General features: G+C 38.6%; 2 protein-coding genes across 4 annotated transcripts in view; one reads left to right on the forward strand and one right to left on the reverse strand.

Annotated features, from left to right (window-relative positions):
• Nucleotides 1–6732, forward strand: part of LOC106906113 (homocysteine-responsive endoplasmic reticulum-resident ubiquitin-like domain member 2 protein) — an 8430-nt gene extending 1698 nt beyond the window's left edge. Inside the window, exons 3-9 of the mRNA XM_014971235.2 lie at nucleotides 853–930; nucleotides 2198–2311; nucleotides 2482–2597; nucleotides 2939–3046; nucleotides 3143–3430; nucleotides 4681–4795; nucleotides 5732–6732. Coding sequence (XP_014826721.1) covers nucleotides 853–930; nucleotides 2198–2311; nucleotides 2482–2597; nucleotides 2939–3046; nucleotides 3143–3430; nucleotides 4681–4795; nucleotides 5732–5899 — 987 coding nt within the window. The 3' untranslated portion in view covers nucleotides 5900–6732. The remainder of the gene's footprint in view (nucleotides 1–852; nucleotides 931–2197; nucleotides 2312–2481; nucleotides 2598–2938; nucleotides 3047–3142; nucleotides 3431–4680; nucleotides 4796–5731) is intronic.
• A 2128-nt stretch (nucleotides 6733–8860) lies between these two features.
• Nucleotides 8861–17711, reverse strand: part of LOC106933811 (sodium bicarbonate cotransporter 3-like) — a 50366-nt gene continuing 41515 nt past the window's right edge. The window contains exons 22-26 of one of the 3 annotated variants that reach the window (XM_088010346.1): nucleotides 17496–17669; nucleotides 16950–17087; nucleotides 16490–16596; nucleotides 14658–14774; nucleotides 8861–11630 (exon numbers count right to left, since the gene is read on the reverse strand). In XM_088010346.1, the coding sequence (XP_087866472.1) occupies nucleotides 11549–11630; nucleotides 14658–14774; nucleotides 16490–16596; nucleotides 16950–17087; nucleotides 17496–17669 (618 nt within the window). In that variant the 3' untranslated portion in view covers nucleotides 8861–11548. Of the gene's footprint in view, nucleotides 11631–14657; nucleotides 14775–15244; nucleotides 15293–16489; nucleotides 16597–16949; nucleotides 17088–17495; nucleotides 17670–17711 lie in introns of all 3 variants that reach the window. The other 2 variants (XM_088010344.1, XM_088010345.1) reach the window with 2 other exon arrangements.

The raw sequence follows: 17711 nt of genomic DNA on the forward strand, positions 1-17711 counted from the left end.
AGAGCCTTAGCCTTAGCAGAATGTCCGAGATTCAGTTTCACCTGCTTAAAAAGTTTGGCAAGTTTAGTGTTTTTCTTATTTTTCTCCCACAAAACTCTCATAACCTGATTTTACTGTGCGGATTCTGCTGAGATCCCGTCTTGATTCTTATCACTGTTAAAATATCATGTAGCATTGCACACCTCTGATCTAATCTCTGGAGTCGGGGAAATTGGTTTTCCGACGTTAAAAGAATCGCTGAAGGAATTTGACGTCAGAGCTCTCCAGTATTTAGATTCCAGTGTTATTGCAGAGCTAATCTGATGTTATTCTCTTTGCTCTGTGCAGAGAACTCGTTTTGCTGCAGTCTCATTTAAACACACAGGGACAAACCACTAGCTTCTGCAGCAGCCTCACAGAGGACTGTACTTTGGTTTGAGCCCTTTTTTATCACATTATCTCTTTTATTTATATATTTCTTTATGGTATCTTTATATATGTGTGTGTGTATATATGTACACACACAGTAAGCTTTTAAAGACAGATTGAATTCCTGAATGGAGGTAGAATGAACTTAGGCTTAATTAGGACACGCTCTGACCTTGTTGTACAATCTGCTAATTCCATTTAGAGCCACTTATCCATATTAAGGTTACTATGATCTCATTCTCAATACCTGCACCAGTTGCTTGGCCTTTGGTGTTGTAATCATTCACATTTCTCTGTGAATTTCTCGTAGGTTTCATTTGATTTTGGCGTGTTTCTTTTAAACATGAGTAAAACGGCGTGCCCTACATTGTTTTCCGAAAATACACGTTGTTAATTAAGCCACAACTCTCCATTGACCTGATTATCATTATTCTGTGTTTTTAGAGCTCCAAAGACCAGAGGCTGGTTTATTCTGGGAAACTGCTTCTGGATCACCTCACCTTAAAAGACGTCCTTCGGAAAGTAAGTTGCTGTAGGTGCTAGTAGAGATTTTAGGTTGTTTTAAAACAACATTTTAGCTTCTATCACCTTTAAAAAAAAAAAAAAAAGCATAACATGATTGGAAACCTCTACTACTCCTTCATGCTTTATAAAAGTGTAAAATTGTATTATTTTTTTGGGAAATTTTAGATTGAAGTGCTACTAAGATTTTAAAAGCTGGATGGGAACATGACATTGAAATACATTAGTTTTAATGTTTTCTTTTTTTATATTCCTAAATTGATTATTTTCACCAATTACTCTTGCATTAAACATGTTTACATTACCAAATATACAAATTAAACGCAGAAAAAGACTAAATATGTTGGGTAAACTAATGTTTTTTGGGTTCTGTGACGTCACGCTAATTAATCAAATGAACTCTGAAACAACAGGAGTAATTTAACCGCTCTCTAGGCTCTCTAGGAGTAAACTCCTAGAGAGCCAGAGGAGTATTTAACTCGCATGCCTTTCTTGGAACTTGAGGGGAGAGACACTTTGCTGAAAAACCTGCTGCTGTTTAAGTAGCCGGCCCATCAGTAACAACAGCACCATGTTCGTTTTACAATGTTTTTCTTTCTGTTTTGTGTTTACTCTGCAAACATGTGCTGCAGTTCCTGTAAAATTTAGCTACATTTGAGATATTTCCTAATGGAAAACTATTAAATAATAAAAATTGGAATATTCATCTTGGTAAGTTGCTTTTGTAGTAAAATGTTGTTAAAAAGCTTTATATAACAGTTTACAGTTTGGTCTTTTTTAGAACTAAAAGAAAATGAAAGTTTGCCTTCACTGGTCAAAGGAACTGATAGTTTCTATCATTTATGTTGGGTCATTAATAGTAATGCCTGTTATTATCTGGGCTTTCTTGGTTTGTTTAAAGGCCTTTTAGACAACTTCAGAAGTAAAAAGGACATTTTTTTGTGGCATTTAGCAAATAAAGATAATATTGGAAATCCTAACTTTTACTCCTTTCTTATCCAGTATTACAATTAAGTTCTTTTTAGATATACTTGAGAACGCGTGTTCAAGTTGAAACTGGTGCTGCAAGGTCAGCGTTTGACAATTTCACATGTATCGTATTAACATGAATCTTTTTGTCTTTTATAAGTTGTCAGACCATATGTCAAAAAGTTTGCTTTCGAAGCGCTTTGAAGTGGTCCGTGTGGGTAAAAGCACATGTATAAAGTTGTAGGGAACATGCAAGACTTTGGCTGTCTGAGGTAATGAGCTGCACTCGCCTCCGCAGCAGGACGAGTACCATATGCTCCATCTGGTGTGTGCCTCCAGAACCCCTCCCAGCTCCCCGAAGCCGCCCCGCAGCCGCGGTAACAAGCCTCAGGAGAGCGCCGCCGGTCCCACGGTGGGTCATCCGTGTCCCTCTCTCACATCTTTCAAATAATTTCATCATCGTCTCACTTCCTTTCATCATGCGCCTCTCTGCTGTAATCCACATTTCCCTGAGGGCTACAAACTGCCATGTGCTTTTATTTCGTGCTTATCGCTAATATTCAGCCAATTTCCTGGTCGCAGGCCTCTCAGAGTTCTAACAGTGCCGGTCAGGTGGCTGCAGGAGAGGGCAGCGATTGGCTGAGACAGCAGGCTGGAGCCTTCCCCTACCACCACATGTATTCGCAATTTATGCATAGGTAAGCTTTTTGACTAGTTTAACTTTTACAGTGCTGCAGAGCGAGAGGGAGAGGAGGTGATTTAGCACTGCAGATGAAGACTTGACATCTTAAGGTGTCAAATAAAGTTAGTTTTTATCTTTAAAACTCCTGATTTAATTTAGGCTGCTGCGATTTGCCAGCATAATTGATGGCAGCATCTGTAATAATATATAACCTAGTTTGCTGTTCAACTAAAACCAAGTTCTGATCTCACTTAAGTATCGCCGTTTTATTTATTTCCCTAGTTTGAACAATCGGTCTGTTATGATACGAAAAAGTCGTGTTTTTGCCGAAAGTCTTGTTTTCTGTTTTCTTTCCAGCTGGAATCATCAAATGGCATCAGCCCCCATAAACACGCCCTCCTACTACGCCCCCATGACTTTGATGTGGTGGCAGCAGCTGTATGCAAGACAGTACTACATGCACTAGTAAGGCCCCGCTTTGTTATGGTCGTTTTATTTCCATCCGAGCCTTTCCGTTAGCAGAAATCCTTCACACTCTTCCTCATCTCTCCTCTCCTGTAGCCACTTACTGGCATCTTCCTCTCAGCTCCTCCGACCCGACCAGCCCTCCGCTCAGTCCAGCCAGTCCGACCCTGGGAGCCAACGACCACAGGCGGGTCGCCACGGAAACCCGGAAGTCCAGATGAACGCTCAGGGAGGGGAGATCCTGAACGAGGAGGAGCTCAACAGGGATTGGCTGGACTGGGTCTACACATTTTCTCGCGCTGCCATCTTGCTCAGTATAGTCTACTTCTACTCCTCCTTCAGCCGTTTTGTCATGGTGATGATGGCCATGCTGGTGCTCTATCTGTGAGTGAAGCATTGTTTTGTCTGCATGTGCCAACAGGCTCATTATTTCCTTAAAGTATCGTCTCAGTTGCTTCCGATTCCCGCAGCGAGAGATCGTCTCTCCACTTGATGATGCTGAAATTAAAGCTTCCTTTAAAATATTTCCCTCGTGAGTTTATTAAAAGCAGTGAATGTGGATTCGGGTTTTTTTCATTACAGAGCTCCTCTGCATTTTTCATACAAAACTTCTAGAGGATGTCAGTCTTTTGCTGTCTATTATAAGAGAAAATTTCACTGTGAATGTTTGGTAGATATGTATACAGTGAAACACGGAGCAGCAGAAACTAGAAACTTGGAGGAAGAAATGACACAAGAAAGGAATGAAAATTAAGGCTGTACTTAATAATAATAGTAATAATCTTTATTTAACCAGGTGTGTCCCATGGAGATCAAAATATTTATTTATAAGAGAAACCTGGCAAAGACTACAGAACATTAAAAAAATAAAGTTACAACACAATAACCATAAAACATACAACGTAATGGGATCTATCAATACATACAAAGATACCAGTGATCTAAATTAAAGCTTAAGGATGAAAAGAAAGCTAGGAAAGAGACAAAATAATTGAAAATGGAAGCATAGAAGGAAGGGAAGAATAAAGCACTCAAAGAAAGAGAAGAAAGGACAGATGGAATGGAGGTAGGACACAAGGATGGAAAAATAAATATTGGGAAAAGGAGGGAGGAGAAATGGAGGCAGGGATGAAGGAATGGAAGGTAAGACAGGAAAAGGCAAAGAGAGATGGAAGTAATCACAGGAAGAGAGGAAGGAAAGAGACGCAATGACTAATAAGTGAGGGAGAATGAGGCAGGAAGGAAAGTACACAAGGAAGAAACAAGACAAATCAAGTAACATTAGAAGAACATATTTGGATAAGCAAGTGGGGAGTAAAGTCTGGAAATACATTTTTTTTGTATGTTTTCTTTTTCCATCCAGACATGGAAAATACTTGAATCAAATTGCAGACTGCGTTGGAACCCCGTCAGTACGCAGTTCTGTGTTCTCATTGGCGAGATCAGAGTTAAACAGACTGCTGCTGGCTTTCAGAATGTTGTCTTGCAGCAGCCATGAATTCGAGCTACCTTATATTTTACCCTATTTTGACGTCGTACTGCCGTATACAAATTCTTGCTTTATTACAAATGAAGCATTAGCCGCTGATATTTGGGATCAGAGCAGACGTGATTTTGATGTTTTCTGCCTGCAGCCACCAGGCCGGCTGGTTTCCCTTCAACCTGGAAAACGAGCTGCAGCTCCCTGGAGACCGGCCCAATCAGGAAGAAATGGAGGCAGAACTGCAAAACCAGGACCTACAAGAAGTGGTAAAGGGCCCTTCTCATCCATCACCTGAAACTTTGGAGTTTAGAAGTTGCAACAGTTTGAGAGTTTCAGTTTTGTTCACTGAATGTCTTGTTTTCCTCCACAACCAACCCGACTGAGAAGTAGCATGTCACATCGCAGCCACAAACATTTTCTGCGATCCGTGGCTTTGTATTCAAACACATTTTACTGCTATAACTCTTATTTAGGGGTATCAAAATGAGGGGAGTTTATTAACTATTATCTTAGTAACTATTATGCAATCAATTATTCTGACAATTAATCCAGTTAAAAAAAAATTGGCACATTCTGCAGATTTTTGACTTAACTGCTTAAGCCTTCCTTATCCAATATTAGAAATACAACAAGAGACACAAATAAACTAAAAATTGAAAACAAACATTTTGTTGCCTGTAACGTAATAACAGGATATTTGACTCGCCAGGAGCTAAAACTCTGCCACTTCAGGAGTAAATGTGTTTGGGTAAAACATATTCACTGACAAAATCTTATCTTAATTACAAAATGTGCAATATATATATGTAGTTTTTGAACAATAATGTACAATAAAGTGCATTTATTGTACATTTCAGGCTTAATTGCTGCTCTTTATATGTTGCTTTTTTCATCCAACGGCCATTTTTTGAGTCTGTATCCTTCATTTAGTGATCAGTTACTAAATTAGTTGTCGATTATTCGAATAATGAAATGATTAATCAGATTAATCGTTCAGTCTGCAGCGAAACGAAAATTGCAGCATCCTTTTCTTCCACTTTAGTCGGGCTTTGACAGTTATTGCTGCAGACGGCATGAAAAATACCTCACTAGGCTTTCACGTGCAGGCTCATGTTTCACACGAGGCAGCTTAAAGTGCAAACCCCTGGCATGAGTCACGTCTCACTGGGCTCCGCTCGTCCGACTGTGATCCATCTGTGCAGGACGGAGTGAACGACGACGCCTCAGACGACGACGGGGAGGGCGGAGAGGAAGGAGCGGAGGATCCCAACAGCGCCCCCAACGCCGGCTTCTTGTCCTCCACGTGGTCCTTCATCATCACGTTCTTCATGTCGCTGATCCCCGAAGGGCCGCAGAACGTTGCTAACTGAACCACATGCGGAAAGGGAGGGTCTTCCTTGTTGAGGGAAACCGATTCCCTCACGGTGCAGTGTTGTAGGTTCCCCGGTTGTCTGCCGTCTGAGCTTAAATGACAAACCCAGTAAAAGAAAAAAAAAAAAAAGAGAGAGAGAAAGTTGTCAATGTTTTTGTCTTAAGAGAGGCCAAAAAAGTTGTAAGCGTCAAATTAAGCGAATGGCGGTTCACCTGCTGTGTTCAGATATATCCATGCAGATATATGTGTTCACAGCACTACACATCCCCATCAGAAGCAGCAAAATTTTGTTTAAGTAGTTTTTTTTTTTTTTCTAAAAAAAAAGCTGCTTAATCGTGGAAGTGGTGGTCGTAGTGAAAGAAGGCAGTTGAAAATGGTCACTTTAGTATACAGAAGTTTAATTTCTGTGATGGATTATGGGTAATGTAGTATCTGTTGTATACTGACAGAGAGAAGCGAGTTTGGTTGGAAAGTTTAAGAAACGTGTCAGAGATGTGGGATGGCTGGCTTCTGGTTTATTTCTTTACAAAGTTGACTTTAAAACAAAAAAGAAAAATCAAAGGTTTATCATTAATGAGTAGCAAAATATCAGTTTTTTTTTCAATGACAGGACATTTACTTTGTATGAAAATGTTCCTACATTTAAATTATTCACTGCCAAATGCAGAATTCATTTTTTTTTTTAATAACTGCTGATGTTACTACTCACTTGTCAACTAAGAATTATATTCCCGTTTACTAAAACTGCACCTGGTGTAATGTTGTCTTGTGATTTAATGGGTATGCTTCATTTTCTCCCAGTTGTCACTAAACAGGCAACATGTCAACACATTGACTGGCTGGTTTTTTGTTCTGATCTTAAAGTGACGAGCATAAAGTCATCAGATGTTTTTCCACAGCTAGCGAAAACCCTAAATTCAGTTTCTCAGAAAAATCAAATGTAATCAAAAATAACTTTTAACGCTGCTGGCGTCTAGCTCCAGTAGTCGCTGGACAACAGGCGGAGAACACCATGGGCAGCACAAACAATCATGTGCACACCCATTTATTCCTAAGAAGCAATTTAGAGTAAGAAAAACTAGAAATCCAGCACTCCATTATCTTTATTCTTTCTTTAATGTGGACAAGCTGGATGAGGGAGAACTTGGTGAGAAGCTCGTGGAAAACATTCAAGCAGCTGCCCCACTATGCTGCCCTCCAAATGAAATGTAAAGTTAATATTTATCTGAAAAGAGGATGTTAAACCACTGAGCCCAGTCCACTGTCTCCTTTGTCCAAATGGAGACAATTTGGACTAAGCCTGTCCTAGTCAAAGTACATGTGCTGGATTTTAATGCACTGACATTGCTGCAGTCCACCATGCCTTGCTCTTTAATGGGCTTTGCGTCGCGTTTCTCTACAGAGTGCTGTTACCACGACTACCTGTGCAACTTTTTCCACTTTTTTTCTTTCACTCAGCTTTCCATTAATATTCATGAACACAGATCGCTGAGCTCAGCTGCTTTACCAGCACTGCTTAGTAGTTTATACCCTCTGGCTTCAACATGACTGTGTATTGAAAAGGGTTTTAACTACTAGTCAAATACTCTTAAGACACTGGACTTTAGTAAATGCCATTAACTAAGACTTAGTCATTAAAATAGCCATAAATTAGCTTTGGAAAAAAACACAATTTCAGCGTGTTACAGTTTTTTGAATTGCATTAATTGAATTCAGTTTATTTGTAAATCATTACATTCAAACGAGCCTAAAATCTTTCTATTTAAGGAACAGATCAGATGAATTGCCCTACATGACATTCTATTGTCACCTGCATGAATCATAATTTCCTTTCAAGCCAATGCACACATATATCAACCAATGATTACACCGACATGTTCAACTTTTATTCTGAAGCTGCTGAGAATTCTTGTCATTTATTTCTCTCGTATGTGTTTCTGTTTTGTAACACGTCAAACTGTGTCCTTGACATTTCTCAGAATTTCACGTTTTCAGCTGAAAAAGCAGAGAAGGTCTGACTTAATTTCCTCCAGCGTTTACAGGTACGGCGTGTGCTGACGCTCATTATTAAACATGTTACTGGAGGATAACAGACGTTAATCACGTTTTACGAACGAGTCAGATGGAAAAATTATTCAAATTTCTTGAACCAAGTAATTCCCACCCACTGTACCTGTAACACCTGACCGAGTGCTGACCGACTGGGTCAAAACAAAAACACACAAAGCCACACTAAAAGTTGGGCTTGATTCTTTAGGGTGCTGTTATCTCAAATAAAAGGATCGGACCTTTACAGTATGAAAGGACTTTAAGTCTTACGCAGTAAGGCGGCGTTCCATTATTATGTGTAACGTGGGTCTCTGCTGCCCCCTATCGCATTTGTTCTGGAATAACTCCTGTTTATAAAAATGTCTGCCAGAGCTCAGGCTGGAAACCATTTGTTAAAAAAAACAAATCCTTGAAATGAAACATGCTCTCTGATAACCGGTCTACTAAGAAATAATAATACACATGGATTTCTATTGGGAATAAAGACCAATAAGATAACCACCCTTAACGGTAATGCCCTTTGCCCAACTTTAAAACGTTCCTTTGGTATGCTGAGGGGGGAACACTTAGGTTCAATTACAGACTTTGGGCTGTTTTGACTCCTTGGTGCTTTACTTTTTCAATCATTCTGCTGTAGATTTTGCGATGGTTTGGACAAAGCTGTTAGATCAATGATCTCACATTTGGTTATAGAACATACTTTGTTCATATAGATGGGAACCAAAATAAAGGAGAATTGAATGGATAAAAAAGTGGCATTGTAAAAAAAAAAAAAAAATAAATGATTTCAGATTTCACAACCGCCACAAAGATCATTCAAAAACTTTCCCCACCCCCAACTACAACCAATCCACCTCATATAGGGTTTGACAGCAGCTAGCATGCAGGATTAAAGAACGACAGAAAGAAATCCCCAAGAGTTCATTTTATTGCTTTGCAACAATCAGCCATGACAGAAGAAGTCAGCAAACATAACTGATGATCTGTACATCAGTAGAAATACATCTTTACTAAGTGATTTAGGTGGCTAGACATCACTTCCCGTAGGAGACTTTTCATTCAGATTCATACATTCTGATTAGTGATCCTGTGAAAATAGGGTCTTTCGTAATTTACACAATCTATATAATTCTGAAAGTACTCGACAGGTCTAATTTTCTGCAAAATAATTAAATATACACATTTATATTTGACACTGACACCACGATAATTAACATTCACCGATTATGTAAATAAACTCCAGTTTAACATTTTTTTTTTAATTTTTGGTGGCGAGCACACACTAGAGCTGTGACACAGAAACACGTGGTTTGGTTACATTTCAGATGGAAAACAGACAGAAGTCCATGTTGACGTGGAAGAACACGACGGACGCGGCGGCGTGGTGGATGCGACGTGCGCCGTCACATGAGCCAGTACACAACGCTTTGCACATTAAGAGCATCATCAACAAGGCACCATAAACGGTCGTTTGCAGAGTCGCTACACACGGAGCCCGTGGGAACAGACGCACAAAATGTTGCAGGGAAAAATATTCTTGGTCAGAATATTTGAGGAGTCCGGGACTCCAAACGTTGATTGGTGGAGAATATTTATTGCTAAAACAGGACTGCACTTTGCAAAACAAATAACATGAAAAAATAAAATAGAAATAAAATCAAGTTCCTACAATAACCGTTTTTTACATGTACAGTAAAAATATTTTGCATAAAACCATTTTAAACGCTAGACACTTCATACAACACACGGTTGGTATTCACAATAATACACAGTATAAAAACAAGTGCAACTATAACTGCCGTCCACAAATACCCTGTTCTTTATTTTGCACCTTGACAGATTTTTATTACTTGTTAAAATATTTATGATGCCAGCGATGACAGAAAAACAGAGACCAAGTAGATATCACTGCCTTCTGACACAAAAAAAGAGACTAAAATCTTTTACCAATCTCAAATTGTAGTTGTACATCTCTAAAAAATTATATGAAAGGAAGTTAAACAAGGTAATCTGCTTTAAGTCATCAAGTTTACAGTCAAAGTGCTTCCTGTACAGTACAGACTTCATATGGCCTCTTTTCTACAATAACACAGATGAAGAGTACAGCACACAAACAGATAAAGTACTAACATCCACTACGATGTTCTGTGAGCTGAACAGTGAAAACAAGTGACCAACTTCAGAGCAGCAATATCAAACACTGCGTGTCCCCACGGAATCAGGAGAGATGGTTTCTGAGTAAATCCAAAGGTCTTACAGTGCAAAGTTATGGTGCAATAGAAGTCTAATTATCTTTAGGATGAATTGAAAAGACAGCACCTTGATGGCTTTTGTTAAGAGATGCACCCGGTCAGAGTTTTGCAGTCGGTTTCTGATCTCAGATCTGCTGAAGCCGATTTGCGCAGATTCCACTTTTGTTTACAGAACTGATATAAGAAGATACAACAGCTGCAATGAGAGAGGAATCCCTGTAAAACAAGACTACAGAGTTGATATTTTAAACTGTTTTAAGTTTATTAGCCAAAGCTAGCATGGCTAGCGTCACTAAAACAGCAGTCTCCTGTGTATTTTCTATGTTACTTCCAGATACAATCGTATTTCATGACAGACAGATGCTGTAAACCCAAAAAAGGGTAAAACAGACCACCATTGCTGTACTTTGTTCAACTTTCCTGCTATATGCTGAAAGTCTTGCTCTTTCTCGTAGCCAGAATAAGCCACAGAAATGTCTAGGCATGTGGTAAAATACAATATTTCAAAAAGCGTCTTGAATCTGTGTGCTTCCTCTGACTTCATTTTTAAACACCCCACAGAAAGAGGTTGAAAACTCAAGGAAAAAAAACAGCTTAACGTGGCTCCAATACATTCCACCTTCCTGTTATCTGATGAAAGTCTTGTTCTCTCATGGCAGCCCAGAATGATCAGCCAACATATCTCTGTAGATGGAATAGCTTCCTTATGAAAAGTGTTTTAAGCTTTTTGTTGTTCTTTTCTAAAGAGGAAGTCATAGTGTTTACATATGGTGCGTTCACTAACTGTTAAAAGATTAGAATTAAGAGCGTCTGACTCGCCGGTCGCTATTTAGGGTTGATTGAGCTGAAAATTACCTGATTCTGGTTCATGGTGCATCACTGTTTGTTAAATAAACACTGGAGCTGTTGTTCCATAAAAAAAAAGATGAGGTAAAACAAAACGTGTACAGTTCTGTCACTGGGTAAAAAGCTAAGTTTACAACCAAACAACGAATAAAATAAAATTGTCAGATCTTGACTGAAAAAAAAAAGAAGAAAAAAAAAAAGGGCCTTCCTTTGGCATCTGCGGTTCAAATATTCTAGAAGAACTGGTAAGCTTTAGAGAATCCCTAAAAGAAGGATGAACGTCATAATTTCTTGATATTTCTTCTAGATGTTTGATACGATGTGCACCGTGGCACATTTGATGAACATGTAGGACTCTGGGCATTTTGTGGGAGCTTGTCTGTTTCCCCGCAGTCGGGTTGTGCTGCTCCAGTTCAGTTTTGCTCTTTGCCCTGATGACGAGGCACCGTCTGAGCAGGAAAGTGTTGAGGGCTCTGGAGACGAAGGTGAGCCTTCCTTTCTCACAGGAAGGTTTCTGTGGTGGAGCCCTCTCCTGGTGAATCCGGGCTGACATCAACTCTAACACAGGCCACCTTCTCTTGGCTGTTCAGAGGCGAAGAAAGAAGAACAGGATGAGCACTTGCATGTAGATTTGTGTAGTTAAAGGCAGTTACTGGGTAGCTAAGTGTCTCAATTACCAGTAATACTACTTCAAGGATACTAGTACCATGGTACCATGTAAGACAGCAGCTTCCAGTTCCAGAGTTCTGGCTAAACAAAGTCCCAGAAGGTCTGAGGTGTTTTACTGCATATGAATGGCCGAATTTAAATCCGTACAGGTGCTAAAACGGTGCAGATTTATAGTTGACGTTACGCTTCAAGTCCTACTATAACAACAGACTGGAAACCACTTACTTACAGTCAAAATGAAAAGTTTTCGTAGTGACAGAAATGTGTTTGATGGTTTCAAAAAAATTCTATTACACACTGAGGATTCACTAATGAGTAGTTTCGTTAGTTTTAAAAAAAATCCACCAAATTTCTGTGAAGAGTCAACATTTATAATGTTGACTTTTCTTTGTGTTTGCATCTATAATCTGCTGAAACAAGCTGCAGATCGACTTCTGGGCCAAACCCCTCCCAGATGGGTCCCATTTATACCTCTTTAGTGCTTAGGCACTGATCTTAAGCACTACAGGCTCTCACTGGAGTTACTCTTAAAAGATGTTTACATTTCTCTCTCTTTCTCTCTCTGTTAGTGACAAAAAGATTTTCCAAATTTGCAAATATTCAGAAGGAAGATTCCTCACCAGTAGCCTTGCTAGTAGTTAGAACTTCCTGCAGATTTTAGGTCTCATGCGCTGTCTGTCCTTCTTGCAACAAGGCTTTTATCCAAAATTCTTCACTGTACTGTCTCTGCAAATGCTCTCAAATCCACCTGCTACCAATGTTGAACAAGCTCTGGACAGGAAGTAACAGCGTTTTAAGATAACAGGACATAATTCTGGCCCTTGCTGGGCACTCTGAAAGCCCGTACAGTTTTCTTTACTATCAAACATCTCACCTTGAGTTTTCAGTGATTTAGAAAACCTTTTGAGTAAAATATCATTAGCAGCCGTTTCTTGCATCCGCCTACGCACTTTTCACAAGAATACAATAACTTCCAGCACATCTGTCCTTTTGTAGAGCAATCAGAGTTTGCTGCAGAAGTTGATGAAATGATCTCAACTAAATGACAGGTTCGCCTGTGCTAGAGAAGTTACACTGAAATTTGGTGTCATTGGAGAAATTAGGTGTGAAATAATGCACAACAATAGAAGCAGTTTTAAAGCAGAATATGAAGAAACTGAAGTGAAGACATTTCTGTCAAGGTTAAAACTTGTGGCCACAACAGGAGATGACACATTACACATTTAGATCGGTCAACTTAGGGACCCAAGACTGTAACAACTAAGCCTTTCCTATTGCGAAACAGAAAACGGTTTGACATAGACACTTAATTTATTTGTCGATATACATGTACAACAACTAAAACATATTTCTGAGATTTTTTTCTGTAATTTTTAAAGACATGATCACAAAGCATTCTGCTATGTTTCAGTTTAACGTCTCCCAATTCTTCTGGGAGTCTAAACCTTCTCAGTATTTTCCGTCTGTTCAATGCTTTTATTCTTCATTTATGGTGACTATGTTTATGACTCTGTTTAACTATAGTTCTGAAAAAATTTAAAGTCAATTGTGAAGTTAAACTTTCAAAACTCTACACACCCATGTTAAATTCCAGGTATTTGTGAGTAAAAATATCAAACTATGATGAATAGTTTTAAAAAAATGCTCCACGTTTATATAGATTTATAAGAATAAAAAAAACAATCTCTTAGAAGGAAAAGAAAACTAAACGCAAAAGCAACAATAAACCAATTTTATATCAAGACTTACCCATAATACCTTGCAAAACTGTCTACCAGAAATCTATTAGATGTCTCTTGTTCACAACCCTCTTTGGGTGAGTCCTTACTGTTGGATTTAGCTTTGGATTCAGGCAAAGTTAGTCCAAAACTGGAATTTTCCTTTCAACAGGGATGCTGAATATCCCTTTGTCACCTTTCTAGCAAACAGCTGAGTTGTTTAGGTTCGTAATTTCATTCACATTGGCAAAACCTCCAGCTCCACCTGAAGAAAGGCAATTCTGGTCATGATACTGGCACTATTTTCCTGTGGAAACTGTGTTTTTCTGGGATTATTTTAAGTCAAATCCACATTGGAAATGTCTGCCTATAGCACGTTTTAGCCACACATCTCTGTTTGACGGCATCATAAGACAGAAAACACGGCATTAATGTCACCTGTAGAACAAAACTAGTTTCACATAAGTTCATATAGCTGCGTCTGTCTCTTGTTGTTTTTGTAACCTCACTGTCGTCTAGACCTGGAGAAAAATATATAACTATTGGAATAAGACTGCTATAAGGCATTGCTTGGAATGCAGCATTCATATTTAAAATGTCATCAGGACATATTTTGCATACTATTGTAAAATATTCAGTCTATCAGGTGGAGCCTCTGTGCCCAAGGCCAGATAACAAAAGGAGGAAATCACAATATTGAACCATAACAGCATTGTCACAAAATGTAAAAATATTGTGTTCAACTTATGACTGCCATACTGTTGGAGCTTCGTTTTTTTGCATAGATGTATAGTTATTTATGCAAATGAACTACATTTCAGGCTTATCACATTCTCTATAACTGATGTGAGGCGTGTACCTCAACAGGACTAAAGACTAATTTTAAATCAAAAAATGTCTTACTTCTAAAAGTAATTTAAGAATGTGGATCATTTTTATTTTTTATATAGAGATTTTTTTTTGTTTTCTGCTTTGGCAGAACTGTGAGGAATAAACGTTACAACAAAGGAGAAAAATGTAAAAAAATAAAATAAAAAATGTATAACAAACCCTGACATGTTAGCCGGGGTCTGTACAGTTTTGAGACTCGGATTAGGTTTGTTCGTCTCCATGTCGACATCGTGATCCGACAGAGTCATAAACATGCGTCGGAAAAGTAACAAACTAATCTCATTGCACTGACGGGAGACTCTGGGAAAACTGCAGGAGATGGCATAGCTACCTTCCTGAACGCCTCACAGGTTGGACACAGAACTCTGCACTCGAGTTCACTGCTTTCCACACTGCGGTTTGGACCATTTCATCAGAGATATTTACAACCAAGGCGTCAGAATCAGAACTACGTGCCAAAATGCAAACATAAAACACAAAGAGAAAGACAGGCATGTGGACATTTGAGTGAGTCAGGATGAGAGCAGAAGAGTCCTTCAAACACGCAGACACAAGCATGCACGGAAATTATGGGGGTTAGAAAACAAACTGCGGCACAGGAAGACGGATCACGACCAGAACATTCCAGATTAACGCACAGAAAGAAATGTTTGCATTTTAAGCAAGAACTACTTGTTCAACAGCTGTTGGTGTTTAGATTCCTAAAGTAAGTAAAAGTTAAATCTTCTGAAAGCAAAACATTTCGACAGAAAGTATTTAACCTTAAAAAAATAAAGCATCTTATTATTATTATTATTATTTTTATTATTTTTTAGATTAGCAACATAGTGACATTTGTGCCATGCCAGTATGGATAACCAGAGTTAATATGCAGCCATGTGGCTCAGATGTTTTCCATCAGACACTCAGCCCTGCTACCTGTTCTTCCATTGGAGGCTTTCGGTCACTACTCCTATTCTGTATGATCTGTTTGAGATGGACATAATGACACACAGCTCTACAGATGACCAACTGAAGTCGTACAACGCAACACGATGCAACTGGAAATCAATTCTTCTGGGAAAACAACATTCTGTGGGGATCATGAAGTATTTTAATCCATTTCCTTCATAATATCACATAAATAAATCACACCAGTTGTGACTGTGATGAAACGCTGTAGTATGATTAAAAGTGTAAATACCAAACAAAACGACACCTTAATAAGTTAGGTCAAAACATTTTCCGTAGTTTCTGTGACAAATGTCCTGTACATTTAAATAATTCAAACCAAACAAATGTATTAACAAACAAACTGTAAAAACACCTTACAAAACGTCCCCAAATCCCTCAGACTGAGGTAACGTCTCTTGTCCACAGACTTCTTCAGGTAATTCCCCAGATGTTTAGGTGGACAACGACTCTTTGAAGAATCTTGAATGATTTGAGTCACAGCATCGTTTAATTTCCCGTTGGGATCAATTAAGCATTTTTTAAATTTGATTTTGATTTAGTTCTACATTCTGATCAACGATCCCAAATCCTGTTTATTTTTATTATTACGTAAGTTTAGTCTGAAGACATCAGGTCAAAATTGACTGATATTTGAAATTGTGGATAATTCCACCCGCACTGACAAAACAACAGAATAAAATTGCACATAGACTTTGCTGCCAACACCATAAGCCTTTACTGCGGATATGTTCCTAAATGCATACTTGCGCCAAATACAAATTTAGAAACGGTGGCTCAAAAGCTGAAGTTTAGTTTTATCAAATCATAACAGATAGGTCCTCTAGGTGCAGATTTTTTCTGAGCTTCTCTTTATATTTCTTAAGTCAAAAGGATTTTGTCAGAAACGGAACAGGAAGTTGTTGTCAGAAGTTCTTCCTGGATTCTGTTGGAATCATAGCAGCCTCAGTGACGACTTCATGTTTTGTGTTTTCAATCATTTTCTCCACAATGTGTCACATTTTTGTAATTGTACAGGATCTATGCCACATAACAGGTGAAAAAAAAACATTTTTGAACAATTTACTGCATTTTTAACATTACAACATCCAGGCTTTTTGACAGCAGTGTGAACATTTGTTTGATCCACTGACAGCAGATCACAATGAAGTTATTGTCGTAACGTAAAGCATTTAATTACGAGCAAGACTATTCAGGGACGGCAAGGCTCACCTTCCTGAGAACGAGTTCACTGGGATGTTCAGCCGGTTTGAGCCTTCAAAGCGAACCTTCATCTTCCGCTCCTCTTCTTCTTCCTCCTCCAGTCGAGATTCTTCCTCCTTAAGCAAACAGTGCTATAACCATTCATTTCAAAACAGTCATTACCAGGATTTGCTGTTTTATTTCTTAAAGTGACAACAATTTCCTGCTTTGAGGTTCATTTTACATACTTTTGATTTAAAAGTCTAGGTATGACACTGATTCCACGGCCATTACTAGGTTTATTTGGATAACAATAGAAATCTGAAAATAAAGTTGCATAATCTAAATGGCTGGATTTGTTGCTGAGTAGTTAAATACTTAGTAGCAACATGAAATGCCTAGGCTGATCATTTGCAACATCTGTCTTTATATATTTATACGACTTAGAGTAATCGATTCCCACAGAAAACAGCCATATAAATTAATTCACCAGCTTTTCTTGTGCTTTCTTTTTCTTGTCATCCTCTGTCTTCTTCTTGCTTTCTGGCATCAGGTCATCCAGCCAACTCAACTCTCTTTTAGTAAACAAAAGGTCCAGAAGCTTTCGAATAAACACAAGAGCCAAAACCTGCAGAGGAGAAATATGCAAGAAATAAACTGAATGTAGTCTAGGAAGTATGCTCTAAATATCGAAAATAATTGTTTGACAAAATTCTTAATTAACAGCGATTGATCTGCCATGTTACAAATTCAAAGTAATTGCGGTTTCATCTTTTTAACAATACAAAATCCTGGCTTTTTGACAGCAGTGTGAACATTTGTTTGATCCAATGTCAGTAGATCACAATAAAATTAATGCCGTAACGTTTATGTTTATTCAGTTGGCCTTTCATGCTAAAAAGAAAATGAAGAACAAAAGCTAAATAAATTAAATATAACCTACCCAGCCACACAGTCACAGTAAGCCGTCAGTGTGTCATTTTAGTTCAGGTCTAACGGTTTAAAACAACGACTCCAAACGTGATCAAACAATTACCATCATGGGAAACACGACAGCTGCTGCAGAGGCTTTTATGACCCACAGCAACACCAGACAGGTGAGCTGCACTAGCGTGAACACATGAACCTTCCACAGCGGCACGTAGCGCAGGTAGATCAGATCGGGCTGGTGCTTTGCAGGCATGCCAAACAATTTGATTCTGTCAAAGAACTAAGGAGAAAAAAAAAAATACAAAGCCACTGATAAATGCTT

This window comes from Poecilia mexicana, unplaced genomic scaffold (genome assembly GCF_051168715.1).
Source record: "Poecilia mexicana isolate PSO_F unplaced genomic scaffold, ASM5116871v1 scaffold_11, whole genome shotgun sequence".
Lineage (NCBI taxonomy): Eukaryota > Metazoa > Chordata > Actinopteri > Cyprinodontiformes > Poeciliidae > Poecilia > Poecilia mexicana.